The sequence below is a fragment of the Anser brachyrhynchus genome (genome assembly GCF_964034855.1).
Source record: "Anser brachyrhynchus genome assembly, chromosome: 16".
Lineage (NCBI taxonomy): Eukaryota > Metazoa > Chordata > Aves > Anseriformes > Anatidae > Anser > Anser brachyrhynchus.
In genome coordinates, this window is record NC_137734.1 from 6,688,521 (window position 1) to 6,704,046 (window position 15,526).

Sequence of the window (15,526 nt, forward strand, 5' to 3'; positions counted from 1 at the left end):
GTTAAAAGGGAGCTTGGAAAAGCTAGCATGATGCTAGCAAAAAAATTGAGGAAGTAACTAACTTTTTATTGCTACCAATGTGCCTACTTTTTGTGCAGTGATTTTAATTCTGGTCTTAAAATCCTGGTCCTAATCAATACAGTAATTTTAAAGTTTGCAGAATCATGTCTGCACTTAGAAAGTGACGAGAACAGGAAGAACAGATGTGAAATGCATGGAATTAATGTCAGTCGGTGAGATGGCTTGTAGAGAACTTGCCTGAAGTACGAAGGGACATGGACAAGGCACTGAGCATTTAAATGTTTTAAATATGCAAGTGTTCTGGAGGAGGTTTCCATGCTCCCTACATGCTTTAACATTTGTACCCCACACTGGTGCACAGCAGATTGTGAACTAGTGAAATGTGTATAGCTCTACTATAATAGAGCTCTATTTTTTTTTTCAAAAGCGGGCTGTAAATGTTTCATATAAAGAAACAAATATATTTATATATTAAATATAACTGCATTTTCTAATTGCAGTGATGGAATTGGTGAGGGTGCAATTGCGATGAAGTACCTGGAACATTGTGTGTTTTCTCCAATTACAGAAGTAATTACGGAGCTGGCAGAAGCGAGGGAATGCCCCAGTTCTGTAGCACTGGGACATTGAGTGCTCAGGGTCTGAGCAGTCTATTTCTTGAGGACAGCCACTACTCATACCTAGGTTTGCAGGAAAACACCGAACATAGGCCATTGTTCAAGCCATAATACAGCACTGCAGATTTGGTAGAGGATCTCCATGCTCTTGAAATTAGTATAGCACCACTGAGATCAGTGATTTATGGCATCTGGGCTCTTTGCCATCAGAAAACAATAATAACAATAATAATGCTGATGATGGTAAAGAATCTTGAAAGATTTTATTTTTACCTTGAAGATTTCAGAGTCTTCCTTTGATACCAATAATGCTGAGGTAATTTTTCTAGCAAAGGAACATGTATGAGACATTGGCTGCTGTATTGCTGTATGTTCTATAGGATCAAGGATTCTGTTCCTGGGATTCTTGTTTATTGCCAAAATCTAGGAAAGTGTGTACAAATCTTGTAGTGAAAAGAAGCTTATTTTTTCACCCCAACAGTTTTTAAAATGTTACTGAAATATGAAGAGATGCATTCCCTGACTGGGGGTGGATTTCCAAGACAGTTAATTGTCTTACAACTGCCATTCAGACACCTTATTGAAATGGCAGACATTTACCTGAAAATGTCAGCAATCAGAAGTTTCTCTTGTAAAATACACTGCAGTGGAGTTGCCATGATACAAGTAGCAGGACGTTTAGCATTTCTGAAGATCTTTTCACTTCCTTTAGGAGTCATGGTGTAAAATTTTACCATTGAAAACTCTGGTCTCCAATTAGTTGAGAACCTGTGGCTATGACAGGAGTTTAAACAGGATAGTCAGGGACAGGAAAACTCCTCTGCGTGAATATTATACCTGTCATATGCGCCTCAGCAGGAAGTCTAAATTCCACTATCACAAAATGAAAAATATTTAAAGCCAAGAACAAGATTACGTTTTTAAGAGTGACCAGTGAGCAAAATGCTCTACTTATGTATCCAATGAAGGTTAACGGAAGTAGTGGAATAGTATTAGAAACTTCAGGACTTATTTTAATAGAGAAACCTTTCCATAGTTGTCTGAATGAATTCTTTATCCTGACATCTTTAAATAACAAGGTACTCTGTCTCTACAGACTTTTTTTTTTTTTTTCAGAACAGTGTGAGATTTTAAGTTACAAAAATTCCACTGTAGTCACATTCATGTAAAAGATATTTAAGGAATGCATTCATATATTCTTGTGCTTCCTTTCCCCTGGCTTCCATTGCTTAATGCTTTAAGCTGTAAACCTACTAGATAACCTGTTAGTTTCATTTCATATACATAATATATTAAAAAAAGGTATGTCAGATTTCTGATTAAATGAAGATATTTGCTGTCAGTTTTTTTTAATGTTCTTTGAATTTGCTCGAAATTAAACCAACTGTTTTTAATGATAAATAAAACTCTTAATTTTCCAGCAGATAACTGGTATTTTAAAATGAGATATATATATATATATTATGATGAATGGAATATTTTCTAATCTGCTTTAATATAGATATAATAATTCAATACCCAGCAATTATTAAATTGAAGTGTCATATTAAAAAACTGACAACAGGAAAAAAAGGTTATTGTTTGTCCTGTATTTAAAATGCTGAAATCTTAGCTTTATTTTTTCATCTTTGAATAATTTTCCTTACTTTTAATGGAAATGTATATTCATCATCATGACTGTTTAATCATACTTGTTGTAAATTTAATTTTTTTTTTCACAGAGAAAAAGGAGATGATAGTAGACCTGAATATATATTTAAGATTCTTAACACTCCTTCTAAAAAGTTAGCTATAACATCAATTCAATTTTTCTTCTTTTAGATATGCTATGAATTTCCATAGTGTATTAGGCAGGCAGATTTCCAAAGGATGGGAGCTGTGGTGTTGTGAGTTTATTTTTCTAAGTGCAGAAATGCTTAAAGATGTCATTTGTTTTTCTAAAAATCTGTGGCTCTGGAGTGCTGTGGGAAGATATTCTGTTACCTTATTCAGAAGGAAGAAAGTTTGAGGTCCGTATTATGTGCTATCACAACAAAAATGAGAAACAGATCTCGGATGTGTTGCAGTGCTTAGAGAGCAGAAACACCATTACCCACTTTTGTTCCATGGACAATTAAAAATTTTTAGATATGTAGAGGTCGGTCAGACTGTGGAGCCCACTGACTAATCACACCATAACTGAGCCTGCTCTGTTTTTGTGCTAATTTTTGAAGAAGTTACTGCTGGAGATGAGCTGAATGAGCATGTCCGTAACTGCTTAAAAACTCTGTGTTGTTTTTAGGTGCTGAAAGGTTGTCAGATATGTTCATCCAATAAATGAAACCAAAGCATGTATATATCAGGCGCAGAATTAATGAATACTTTAGAAAGAATAACATTCATTCCCTTACGGTACAGTTTTACCTTTACCAAAACCCATGACATTGTAAATTGTCTGTAAGTCTGCAGATGAACTACTACTGACTGTTATTTTCAAGCTTTGTACATGTCTAAATATTTTCAGATATGCAGATCTATCTGCAGATCATTTTTGTTTTCTGTTGCACCATTCGCTCAAATGTCCAAAAAGTACCATTGGTTAAAGAGTAAGTATGCAAAATATAAAACAATAAACAGTAAGGAATTCTGATGCATGGAATGGAACGACTGTTTTACAATATTCAAGGAAAAGGACATCTGACTTACATTTGTTGTTTTACAGATATATGCTAACACCAAAAGATGCGGAAAGATACCAGTCATTCAAGGGGTCTCCTTCAAAGCTGCATGTGGTTGATCAGTTTATGTTAGAGGTAAGAAATCACAGCATTAAAACACACCACACACACTATTTCTAGGACACCTTCTTCTAGATAAAACCACTACAAGAAGCTATTAGTTGGAACTTGAATTTACAGCCTTAGTCAGAATCATTGTAAGAGGATTTATCTGATAAAGAGTTGAGACAGTAAAAATTATGAAGAGAACTTTATGGATCCATTTTTTGCATCTCCAGTTAATATGTCCTCTTCTTCCCCCAAAATAGGAGCTAATTTATTCTGAGCTAGATCTCCCAAATCTCTAAATGTAAAACTGTATATGTTTAACTGTTCTTGTTCACGAGAAATGAGCACCATTGACTTTAATTGTGTCTGGCCCTACCAGCATACAGCATATTCTTGGATATGCATATACAAATCAGGCATATACACACAGGCTGATTTGTCAGAGTATATCTATAGTCTTAAGGCCTAGAATAAAATTAATAAGTCGGCACAGAAATTAATAAAATTATGATGCAGATGAATTGCTCAATGGGTTTTGTTTCCTCTTATGTTCACTTCTATGCAGATGTGTAAAATCCCTCACTTGGGCCAGAGGCTGGATCTCCTGCTTACCATACGTGAACTACCTATGAGCATGAGAGACTTGGAGCCTGTGAGTGACTGCTTTAAAGTGACTGCTTTTGCAAATGACTGCTTTATCATTTGTTTGTAATCAAAATCTACCAGTTAGACAGCAGGGGCCGCAGTGGGCTTCGTGCAGATTTCAAAGCTGTGTAGTTGCGATTTTTTTTTTCACTTTAGCAAAATATTTCACAGTCCATAATGTAGGTAATACAAAGTGTAGTAATCCAAGAAGCCGTTTGTATAAAATATCATTTCATTTCACTGATCAAAAATGATAAGCAAAAAGATTACAAAAATAAAAATAAATAATCTTTATAGAGCACGACTTTGATAACAAAGGAATTGCAAGTAACACGACAGTGTTAGAAACATGCTGCATTTGAAATACAATGCCACTATCTGATGGTACACTTGGAATGTTTTTGGGAATCTGAAGCTTGGGTGATATAGACACCTGCAGAAAGCAGAATGTAAGCAACACGTAACAGAGCTTGGATCAGCCAATATGACCCCTTTCCCTGGGTACTATGGGAAATTCAGTATTTTTTATTTATTGATTTTTTTTTTTTAACATTAGCTAGCAGAATTGTTCTCGTTTTATTGTGTTTTGTTAATGATAGACTATTCTACAGTACTGGTTTAAAACAAAACACAGTAAAACAAAAAATAGATGGAGACATATGAGGGCTGTGATATGCATGTATATACATGCATGTACATTTAATATCATCCTTATTCTACTAATGGGTTGGTAAAAGATATTCAATTTTTTATTTGGGGTTCTTAAACTTTCTTCTTTCTTTGGCTAGTGATAAGACAGAGGTGAATTTCACCCTTTAAATTCAATTCCATGTGTGGGGAGATTCTTGCCTCAACAACTGAAAGAATTGGTCTAATGACATAGATACTTGAGTGAGTTTATTGTACCAGCATCTCATAGATATTTCCTATTTTCAGAAGGTTGAAGGAGGATGTCCACCCTGAGGATTACTCACTCGTTAAAGTGCAGTGTTGCAAACCAGGCTTCAAGTCCCTCTCTGCCTTTTTCAGGATGACCTAGAGGATGGGGTGGGGTGAGGGTATGCAAATAAAGTGTTCAAGTCTCATGGACTGGATCTTCCTGCTGCAAGTCAGGGTTTGTGTACGCTTTGATTCAGTGAAAAGGTTTAAAAGGTTTTGCTCTCATTCTACATGGGAATGAAAACAAAATTTTAAAGTTCTGCAAGTCAGAGTTGTTCTCTTTTATTTGTCTGTGGTTAAAACCATAGTAACAGTAAATAAGACTCAGAATAGGAACAGATGGAGGACACTGGGGAGATGCACAGATTCCTGACCCTGTCTGGTACCATGCTACGCCTTTGCTCTCCTCCACTGAAGCCAAATATTAGAATGTTTGGAAGCTGTTATATACTGGTTGCTTTGAAGGATATTTATTGTTCAATGAACAACTGACTAGTTGCCTATTTTCTTACTTATACATACTAACATATTTATAATGTGTAGAATGCAACTAAAATTCCATGGCACAGTTTTGTATTGTCTTTCAGCACCCACTGGTCCTGTGCTATGCTCTGAAAGTTTTGACAAGGGCTTTCAGTGCTCCTTCATGTTTCATCATTTCTCTACTTTTAAATTTGTGTGACAGTCAAAGGGAGGTGTGGTGCTAGAAAAATATGTTTCCTAATTTCAAAATGAATTTACCTCTTGTGTCTATTGCTCTAGAAGGGAGGTGTCTTCCCTGGGAAAACAGAAATTGATACTGAGTTTGATTACAGGAAATTATTCTTCTTCCTTCTGGGGAAACCGTACCGAGAATTTTGATAAGTCTTCAGCTGGTATAAGCAGAAGGGAGAGAGGTGAAGGATGGAGAATCTTGTACTGCGCTTCAGGCTATCTGCTTCCCCTGATGCCTGACATTTGGTGCAATCGGGTGCATTCAAACAGCAAAAGGCTTTTCCTTTAGAAGCATTTTAAGAGATGAGGTTGAATTTCTTGTAGCAGGGCTAGTTTGGCAGCCACAGAGGACCTGACCTCCATCTAAGGCAGGGTAACTGTGCCAACACCAGCTTTATCTTGGGAGAATTTAACTGCTCCTTCCTGAAGCCCCCTGGCTTGTTCCCCAAAGAAAGTTCAGTGGGAAGATATCAGCTAAAGTGTGAATTCAGGTGGGACAATGAGCCTTGGCAAAGGACAGGTATAGCATCATTGTTTTACTTGCACATTTAATTTGAACTTAAAGAAGATTTGTTTCAGCTAATAAACCAGAAAATCCAAGCAAGTAAGCAGCTGCAATCCAGCCAGAAATTTGTTGCAGTCTTGGAGTACATTTTAGCCATTGGAAACCATTTAAACGAAAAGGCTGGAAAAGAGAAGGCTAAAGGATTTCGATTGTCATCTTTAACCAAAGTGAGTAAATATTTTTCTTTTCATTAAAATCATCATATTATAATGTATGTTGGCCATTAACATTAACTCAATTTTGCCCTGAGTGTGGAGAAAGGCAATCATTTTTAATGAGTAGCTAACATTTTAACATCTGCTCTTGGTTACACTGGAAACAAAATCTGGTTTAATAATGTATTCTTTAATGTGTAGTATAACAAGATGCATTTCCCCATATTAGACAGCAGCACTGTCTAGATGGGGGCACTGTGGTGTTGAATGTGCTATGTTTCTAATGAGGTAGAACATCAAAATGCTGATGTCCCTGATATTAAGATCCCCTGGCAGGAAGGGATGTCTGAGCTGCAGGCCCTGGCTAGATGCAAGTTTAGATAAAAGTGGGTTTTGCTGCATTGTGCAGAGCACTGTCATGTGGACCTGTTTCATTTCACTCTGGTCACGGGCTGTAGCTCCAGCATTTCTTCTGCAGGGCAGCACTTTTATGGCACTGGAGTAATTCCTTTGTGGTGCTTCATTTTACTCTAAAGCAAGAGCCTTTTGCAACAAGTGGTACTGTGTAACATCAAGGTCAAGTTTCAAAAGTAAAGTATAAATAAGTGAACAAATACAAAGGGAGGGAACTTTGCCTGCAATGGTTTAAAGTTTTTAACACCTCCACATACACGCCATCAATGCTCTGCATTGAATGGATAGGGGAAGAAGGTGGCTGTTGTGATCTTTTGCCTTTCCTGATAGAGATAGGCTCTAAAAAAAAAAAAAATCATCTGCCTGTTAGTTCTTGAACAGTCTCTTCACTCACCTAGCACTGGCATTACAGTAGGCTGAGCTTTCCATTAATTTTAAGGCAACGGCTTTCCCCTTTTCACCACAATTTGCCACCAGAAAATTCTACCACTGAATACAGTCCCCACCCCCCTGCCTCTACCTGAGAGAGGCAGGGCATCATTTTTTATCCTAAAAATTAAGAAACAGATACAAATTTCCTAAGCTGCCTTGTAACTTTAACACTATTGTAATATTAGGACTGATCTGTAAATAGAAGAAAATAGTTTTCCTTTTTTTTTTGTAATATATCCTTTACATCTGGAGACTTTAATATATGAATGAGTGATTTATAACTCTAGTGGCAATTCTGAGATACAACTTTTTTATTTTTTATTTTTTTTATAACAGTTGTAATATCACATCTATCATAATGAAAAATGCCAACAAAATCATTTTCTGCCACAGAGCATCTTCCTAGATTCAATTAAGGAACTTTACTGTCTTCATGAACACAGCACACAGCTTTTAAATGGAAAGGAATAATGACTCTGTTTGGAGGTCCAAAATCAGATGCAATCAATTAGAATACCTTAAGTCAAAAAAGACCTCTTTGAATAAGAAGAGACAAAAAAGCAAGGAAGGTCAATGGATATGAAAGTGTAAAGCTGATCTTAATTGAGAATGTCTGAGAGATGGCAGATTGAAAAGGAGAGGTTTAATTTCATTGTGTTTTCTATTCTTGTCAAATTTACCTAGGAGCTATCAAATTTTTTTTTTTTTTAGCATAATAACTCAGTCTGTCAATTATTGCTCTATTCTACTTGCAGTTATCTCTGTTGCGGGGTAAGGAGAGGACGTTCACCTTGCTTCACGCCCTTGTGGAACAGATCTTCTTACATGAGCCTGATTTGGCTAAATTTTCTCAGGAGCTGACAGAATTTGAAGCTGTTCCTGATGGTAAGTGGAGGAATAAAAAAAAATAAAATAAAATTAACAGATAAATAATGAAATCCCTCAACTTTTCTGGAAACCCCCATCTCAAAGTATGAATGATATTATTAGCATGTTTTTCCATCTCTCTTCTTTTCCAGCTTCCATGAAAGGCCTAAGTGCTGAAGTTGATGGTATGTAAATGTGGTTTCTGAATTCAGAGAAAGATTTTCATACTTTGTGCAGTCATTTGGAACAGGTTTTCATTGCACTTCTGTAGTTTGTAAAGAGGTGTAAAGGTTCAAAATATTGAGGTAAAGTGTTGCTATGGTGATATTTAACCTGCCATGTTACTGTGAAGAATTTTAAAAAAGAAATATTAAAGTGTGTCCAGGTGCTTTCGGAATATAAAAAAAATATATACTGCCCATGGGAAATAGAGTTTATCTTAAAGTACAGATGTTAAGCGATACAAGAGCTCTGTCAAAGTTACAGCCGTAACAGAGTGTCTGGGAGCAGGCAATGCAGCAGGAGAAAACTTTGCACAGTTCAGTAGTGAAGTTCAAGAATTTCTTTGAACCAAACTGGTGTCCATCTCTAGAAAGGAGTCCAACATTAGTGAAGTCAATAGGAGAGAACAGAATAAAGTCACTCAAACGTAAGACAGACTTTGGAAGATATTCACAACTTACCTTTGAACACTACTGTAAGGTGACCAGTCAATGGAACTATGAAGAGCTGATAGAGAAGGCATGTAAGTGGATAAAAACTTGTGTTGTGTTGAAAATTTATAAAAATTTGTCTTTTGAAAATGTGGCATGGATGTTGACTATGTCACTACCGACTAATATATCCTATTTCAACCTCTCATAACAAATGTGAATGCCACTTGTTCTCAGCTTTTGGTTTGAAAAGCCCTTGCACCTATTTTGCTGGGCTCTGGGAGTCAGCCAGGCATGTAGCTTGACACCGCCAAAGAGTTTTTATTTTGTTCCAAGAATTTCCAATCCATTGTTTTAGGAGACACAAGTAACTAAATTTAAGTGCATAAGAAAATATACTTTTATATTTATACATATGTATACTTTATATATATATATATATATAAATCATTTACCTTCAATCAATTGTACTTGTCAGGCACAATGTTGGTACCAATTCCAAACAACTAAATATTTTAAAGCCATATATGTAAAGTCATACTTAAAGTGGTGGAACAGCCTTGGTATCAGAAACTGTTGGGAGCTATCAAAGGAGATGAACTGCAAGACCTGGAGGAGACTGGCTGGCCTCTTCCCTCCTGTATTCCTGGTGTAGATCACTTTTTTAAGTACTGTTCTCCAGGGCAGAGAGGGAAAGGGATGGGCCAAAAGCCACTGAACCAGCCTTTCCCACCAAGTAGTTCAAGGCACATCCTGGGGCTCATGTGCTCAAGTGAGCACAAGAGGAGAAAGAAACTGGACTGCAGTGTGGGTCAGTTCTTTTCCCCACATTTCATACAGACAGAGCCCTCACAATAGCAGGCTGGTGTAGGGCATACTGCCTACTGACAAGATTTCTTACTGTTACTAATAGCGGAATTTTTATTCTTTTATCTTTAATGGAACCCTGAATTTTCTACACAAAGATGTAGTTTGGAAGAATATTATTTTCATTGCTAATTCCAGTGCTCAAAAGCTAGGAAAGGTCAGATTTACAGCTGCAGCATAACCGTACTATTGACCTCTTCATTATTCTGCAGTTGCTTGTGGTGTGATTGTATGCTATTTCTTCCCCACAAGACCCAGACGTCTTTTAGGATTTCTCTTTGAAAACAGAAGGTTAATATTCCTAGGTGAACGTATTATAGACCCATAATTTGCTAATTTTTCCATATGTTCTAAATTAGATATTTGCACTCCTTTGAACACAACTGCATGCTAGTGAAATTTCTCATTTTCTTTATTTTGTTAGTTTTAAAAAAAGAATTGGAAAACGTTATTCAGTGCAGAAGGCTTATTAAACCCAAGACAACCAAGGCAACACCCCAGGAGTTACAGTTCTGCAAGGAACTAAAGGTAACATTATCATAACCTTGTTGTGGACTGGAGATAAAGTATGAACAATCTACTTAGTTTTTGCTGAATCCCACCCTGGCAAGGGGGTCAGGAGCATCTGAGGAAAGCCTTTTATTTTCCTCTGATAATGTTTCATACTACAAACAGCAGCATGGGAAGGTCTTTTCAGAGGTTCTACATCTCTTGCTTTTGCTTCACACACAAACTGGCTGGAATGGATGAGGAACAGATAGTTCCATGGTCACCCACATTAAACACTTCAGAATAATAGCAAGCATTTTTTTTCAGTTTGTAACAACTCCGTCTGCCCTCAAACAGCAGGGAAAATAGCACAGAGAAACACCATCCAAGAGCTTGAATAAATTGTGATTATAGGTTGATCTAAGATGATTCTGCCCATGTTAATGGCACAACCGGATGGGTTGGAGCACATTATGAGAAGTGGCTGAGCACATGTAGGGAAGGCCAGTACGCTTCTTGAATAATTACTAAGTTGTCTTAAATGCATAGGCTGCGAAGGACCACGATCAAGAAATTTTGTTTTAAAAAATAAGGCTTTGCTTTTGACTCCTTAAGAACTAGCAACTGGAAATATTTGCTTTGCATGCAAAGAGACTGTGCCAAATGTGAGTGGAAGTTAGGACCTTATGATGCTTATCAGTTCTGTCAATTTTAATAGATTTGGGTAGTAACATTAAATGATATTTTAATAAATTCTCTAACTTTTTTCTTTGATGCCTTAATACTTGCAAGGAAATGTGTGTGCTTGATGTGTACTTATCTCTTGTGAAATGTGAAATTTTTGTGACATGAAAATTTTGACTTGAATTCTCTTGTTTTCACTGCTGTTTAATATCTGCTGTAATACTATGCTCCTATATCAAATTAAGAAGTTTTATTTTATTACAGGATTTAATTCAGAAATATGAAGGGGATCTATCCCAGCTGTCAAAAAGATGTGATGAAATGAAGAAGCTTTATAGCAATATACTGGTATGGATTGTATTAAAGTGCAATGAAAATAGATCTACATTTCTTAAGGAAAAAAAGAAACAGATGTAAGAAGTTCCCATGCTTCTACATGCTTTATAGTTATACTGTCCACAGGAACTGGAAAAAAAAATAATCCTATCTAACAGTGGCGGAATGTTTTGAATGAAAATACGGCTTTTACTTTTCTTCAGGACTTATAGTCCTCATTTAAGAGGGTTTATGGCCCAAATATCAAAAAGAAAAGTGGATGTTCAGCAATTTTATAAATCCAACCAGTTTAATGGTTGAATGTTTTCAAGATATTACAGAAAACAGCATGTTTTCTGGTGTCTAGCACAAGTTGTATCTTCTGCTGGTAGACGACTGCAGAGCTTCTGTTACATGGGCTGAGGGCTTTTTTCTAGTGACAATCTTACAGTCCATGGCATTGATTTACTTACTATTATTTGAGGGAGAGGGAGAGAGAGATGGAGATGTTGGTAGTAGCACAGATCTAAAAATGAGCAGAGCAGAAAGGGAGCTCCTTGGGCACAAGATTTCTGATAAACTATCTGTTCTTGCTTGTTCCTATTACATTCTCCCACACTTGCACTGGAGAAGCACCTAATTTTCTCAGTCAATTTTTCCTCTGAAAAAAAGAAACTCATCTAGGTCCAAAACAATAGGAAATGTTTTTTAGGGTCAGAGGGTCACACCAGAAGGAATGATATAAACTCCATGCTGCAATTTTTAACAACATAGCATGAAGATTCCTCATTTAGTACAATGTTCTCAGAGAAATTCGGGAGGTCTCTGCTATGGTAACAGTATTCTCCAGCAGAATAGTCACACTGGGAGGTTTTAAAGAAAGGGATGGCTTTGCTGAAATGCAGAGCTAATCCCTGAAACTAGAAAAGCTTCCTGGCATTTGGAATGAACTTTAAGACATTTATTTATTTATTTATTTAGGTGTGTGAGGTGTGTGTGTGGTGGGGGTGAAGGGGTGAGAGGCAGGAGGGGGATTAGAATATGGGGAGGTTTTATTGTAGGCCAGGTTATATGTATGTATTATATAACCAGAAGATGCCACCGGGATGACCTTTGGGGACCTATTTGAAGAGACCTTGAAGGTTAGAGACATGGTTTGACCAAGAAAATTTAATTAGTAATATTTTACTACTTTTTTTTTTTGTGTGTGTGTGTCTCTTGCAGCCTTTAACAAATGGCAAAAATGACACAGCATAGTGTAACAAGCCATAATAATATGGTAGCACATAAGCAAAGAACTCAGTGCCCAATAGGTGGAAAAACAGTCTAAATGAGAGAATTAGCAGTTGAGTTAGATGAATGAAAATGGTTGAAAAGCATTCATTAAAAGTAGGAAAACTCACGCTGTAAAACTATCTAGGGACACTGCTTGCCTAGGATATGGAAGACTTTGACCATTTTACCTGGAAGTCAGTTTCCAGAAGGAGCTGGCATGATGTGGCTGGTCCTGCTTGCAGAGCTGTGACATGCCCAGTGAGTGCTGGATGTGTCCTCCTGCACGTCCATGCTCCTGTCATACTCTCCCTGCACAGACATACTCAGCCAGGAGGCATTAAACATGTAAATCCGTATCACAGCATCATCTGTGAGATTCTGTTTTCCTTGCTTGGAATGGAAACTCTCATCTGAGACTCTTATTTGCATCTGAACAGGATTTCATTTTTTACATGGCTGGAAGTTTCCTCAAGTATTAACCCGGTTGCTTTTTGCCTCCCTTTTTCCTTATTCTCTAAAGTTAGGCTTTTGATATGTTTCTCTCACTTAGATTTTTTTTTTCTTCTGAATACTGTTATTACTAGGCAGATCTTTTTGTATATTTATAAAGCAGCAAAAACGTAAAGCAAATATAAAATAGGATGGGTGATCAAAGACTAGGCTATCATCTGAACAGCACTAGGAAGGAATAGTCCAGCTTACCTGGGGGATATCTGATGTAGAAACATGTTGGAGCTGGCCACAGAAGTCATGTTGCTCATAAAACAAAAATCCACAGGCCTACCTTTATGATTTTATATTCTGCTTATAAAATCACTAATGACCTTGGCATGTGACACTTCTATGGAATTAACAATAAATTGTAGATAACTGCCTGTGGTATAGCTGTGGGCTATCAACTTCTCACAGATGGTCATTAGCTCCAGGAAATGTCTCTCTCATTACTGTTTAACTGATGGTATGCTACAGGTGAGTGGCGAGGTGTGCCAAAGATCAAGGGCTTGGAGCACCCAGGAGGTGCAATTAGGAACACAACAGGCAAAAGTATTAATCAGGTATCACAGGTTAATGTTAAAGTTTTTGTGACTGGATTATATGTGAGCGGTTTCTTTTACTGTATTTATGAGTTCCAGGCAGAGGGTATGCTTCTAAGAGCATCTTAGATGATGTCCAGGTGAATGTGTCTAGATAATGACAGATACCTGTCCAAACCTTTCCATTTCAGTTGCAATTTGAGATACTGAAATACAACTACATTGCTATTCAGTCTTGGGAGAGTTGTATCTCCCAATTACACAGTAGCTCTCAATTACAGGCAAGATAAGAACTTGCAGCAACACAAGATGCCTTTTTAAACCTTTTGTTGAAGCCTTTGGAGCGTGTTCTCTAGATTTCTTCTGCTCAATTAGAAAGCTATTTTAGGTGCCCTTATGTTCTTTAACTCATTGATATCATTAAGGACGAATCATTGAAAATGATGGCAAACCTCTTGAATTAAACCTCAGCAAGAGACTGAATACTAAAAATCCTTTTCTGTCCTGGAACTGGAGAACATATGTGGAAGTGATTTTAGTTAATGCAGGAATCCCTCTCCTAGCACTGAGCTTTGTAGAATGACTGCCTTTTACCTCTTGTTTTACAGTAGAGCAAACATGATGCCAATATTGTTCAGGCTGCTTTTGAAAAAAATTCAATCCATTCAACTTTTTCAGGTGAAAAGAAGAAGAGAGCAGGGAAAGGTATCTCTGATAAATTACTTTTTCTTTCAAAAATACCCACATCAAAGTGAATATTTTTGTTTATTTGCAAAATAAAATGTCAGAAAATGAAAACATTTTGGCTTGAATATACTGCTACTATGTCCACTCTGGAATATAAAATATTTCCCTAATGTACTCTTTCGTTTATGAATGGATTCAACTAACAAACTGCAAAGTCACGAAGTTGCATGATTTACTGATTTTCTCCTCTTCAGCTGGAGATCTGTAGTCCAGCCAGAGAAGCTGGGTTGTACAGAAAGCCAGGAACAGGCTACTGAGGCAGTTTAATGACAGCTCCTGGGACGACTTTTGCTAGAGAAGTTTTGGATCTCAGTTTAAGGGATTTTTTAGACAGGTCTAAGTTTTCTACTAAATAATAATAACGTAGACATTTAACCTTTCTCTTGCTGTTTTCATTTCTTTATGGTCTTGGACATTGAGAAGCTTATTTGGATAATATTAATGTTAAATATGTTTCTCTTTCAAATTTACAGGTAAAATTTGGGGAACCACAAGACCTAGACTCTCAGGAGCTATTTGGATGGATATCTTCATTCATTAGTGAGTTTAGGAAGGCCTGTGCTGAAGTCATGCAGTAAGGACAACCTTATTCTTATAGAGAGGGGAGAGAAAGAGAAGTCCAGGAAATGTTTAAGTTAATTGTTTTGAAAGTTGCCCTTCCAATATGGAGCAAATACCATATAGTCTGCACATCAATATATTTTGATTTTGAGAGGTATTCAATTTCTAGTGTGTAGTTTTGTAAGCGGTATTTCACCTGTAGGATCACAGATTACTAATGAGACTCTCCTTCATTTTTTCTCATGTATGTGCTTTTGTACCTTGAGATGCCTGTACACTTAGAAAGGAGGCATTCTTGACATTTTATAATTTCTTTTTCATCTTTTTCTTTGATACCCAGTCTTCTGACATTTAATTATTACTTTCAGTGAATGAATTTATATATGGTAATCTAATTTGTAATTATTTTTGCTGTAGTTTTCTAAATAATACTTCACAAGTTTTACAATAAAATGGGGAGCTAGTCTCCTCTGTGGATAACATTTAGCAAAAATTCTTGTTTGTCTTCAGCTATTAAAGTATTGCAGCTTTAGTATTTAATGGTGAAAATGTCTGGTTGGGTGCTTTTTCCTCCCCAGTAGTACAATAAAGCAGTGCTTTTTTTGGCTAATGTAATGAATTCGGGTAAAATACTGTAGAAGCCAATCAATATGTGAAATTTGCATTGGTAGGAAGAGAACAATATCAGAGCAGTGAAATAAAAACATGTCATGAGGCATCTAAGTAATGGATACTGGAAGCAATTACCGATGGTTTTCAAAAGCAAA

General features: G+C 36.7%; 1 protein-coding gene and 1 long non-coding RNA gene across 7 annotated transcripts in view; one reads left to right on the plus strand and one right to left on the minus strand.

Annotated features, from left to right (window-relative positions):
- Window positions 1-15,252, plus strand: part of LOC308178964 (uncharacterized protein) — a 40,924-nt gene extending 25,672 nt beyond the window's left edge. For 3 of the 5 annotated variants that reach the window (XM_080558261.1, XM_080558263.1, XM_080558259.1), the window contains exons 10-17: window positions 3,340-3,430; window positions 3,969-4,055; window positions 6,281-6,433; window positions 8,023-8,152; window positions 8,287-8,319; window positions 10,079-10,182; window positions 11,092-11,175; window positions 14,672-15,252. In XM_080558261.1, the coding sequence (XP_080414387.1) occupies window positions 3,340-3,430; window positions 3,969-4,055; window positions 6,281-6,433; window positions 8,023-8,152; window positions 8,287-8,319; window positions 10,079-10,182; window positions 11,092-11,175; window positions 14,672-14,776 (787 nt within the window). In that variant the 3' untranslated portion in view covers window positions 14,777-15,252. The remainder of the gene's footprint in view (window positions 1-3,339; window positions 3,431-3,968; window positions 4,056-6,280; window positions 6,434-8,022; window positions 8,153-8,286; window positions 8,320-10,078; window positions 10,183-11,091; window positions 11,176-14,671) is intronic. The other 2 variants (XM_080558262.1, XM_080558260.1) reach the window with 1 other exon arrangement.
- LOC308178968 lies at window positions 8,327-14,663 on the minus strand. 2 transcript variants are annotated; one of them, XR_013940080.1, is made up of 4 exons: window positions 13,120-14,663; window positions 12,606-12,726; window positions 8,818-8,863; window positions 8,327-8,722 (listed from the first exon to the last, which is right to left on the minus strand). It is a non-coding gene; the product is annotated as an uncharacterized lncRNA (long non-coding RNA). The 2 variants fall into 2 exon arrangements; XR_013940081.1 differs by having other exon boundaries at window positions 8,327-8,863.
- Window positions 15,253-15,526: the final 274 nt, after the last annotated feature.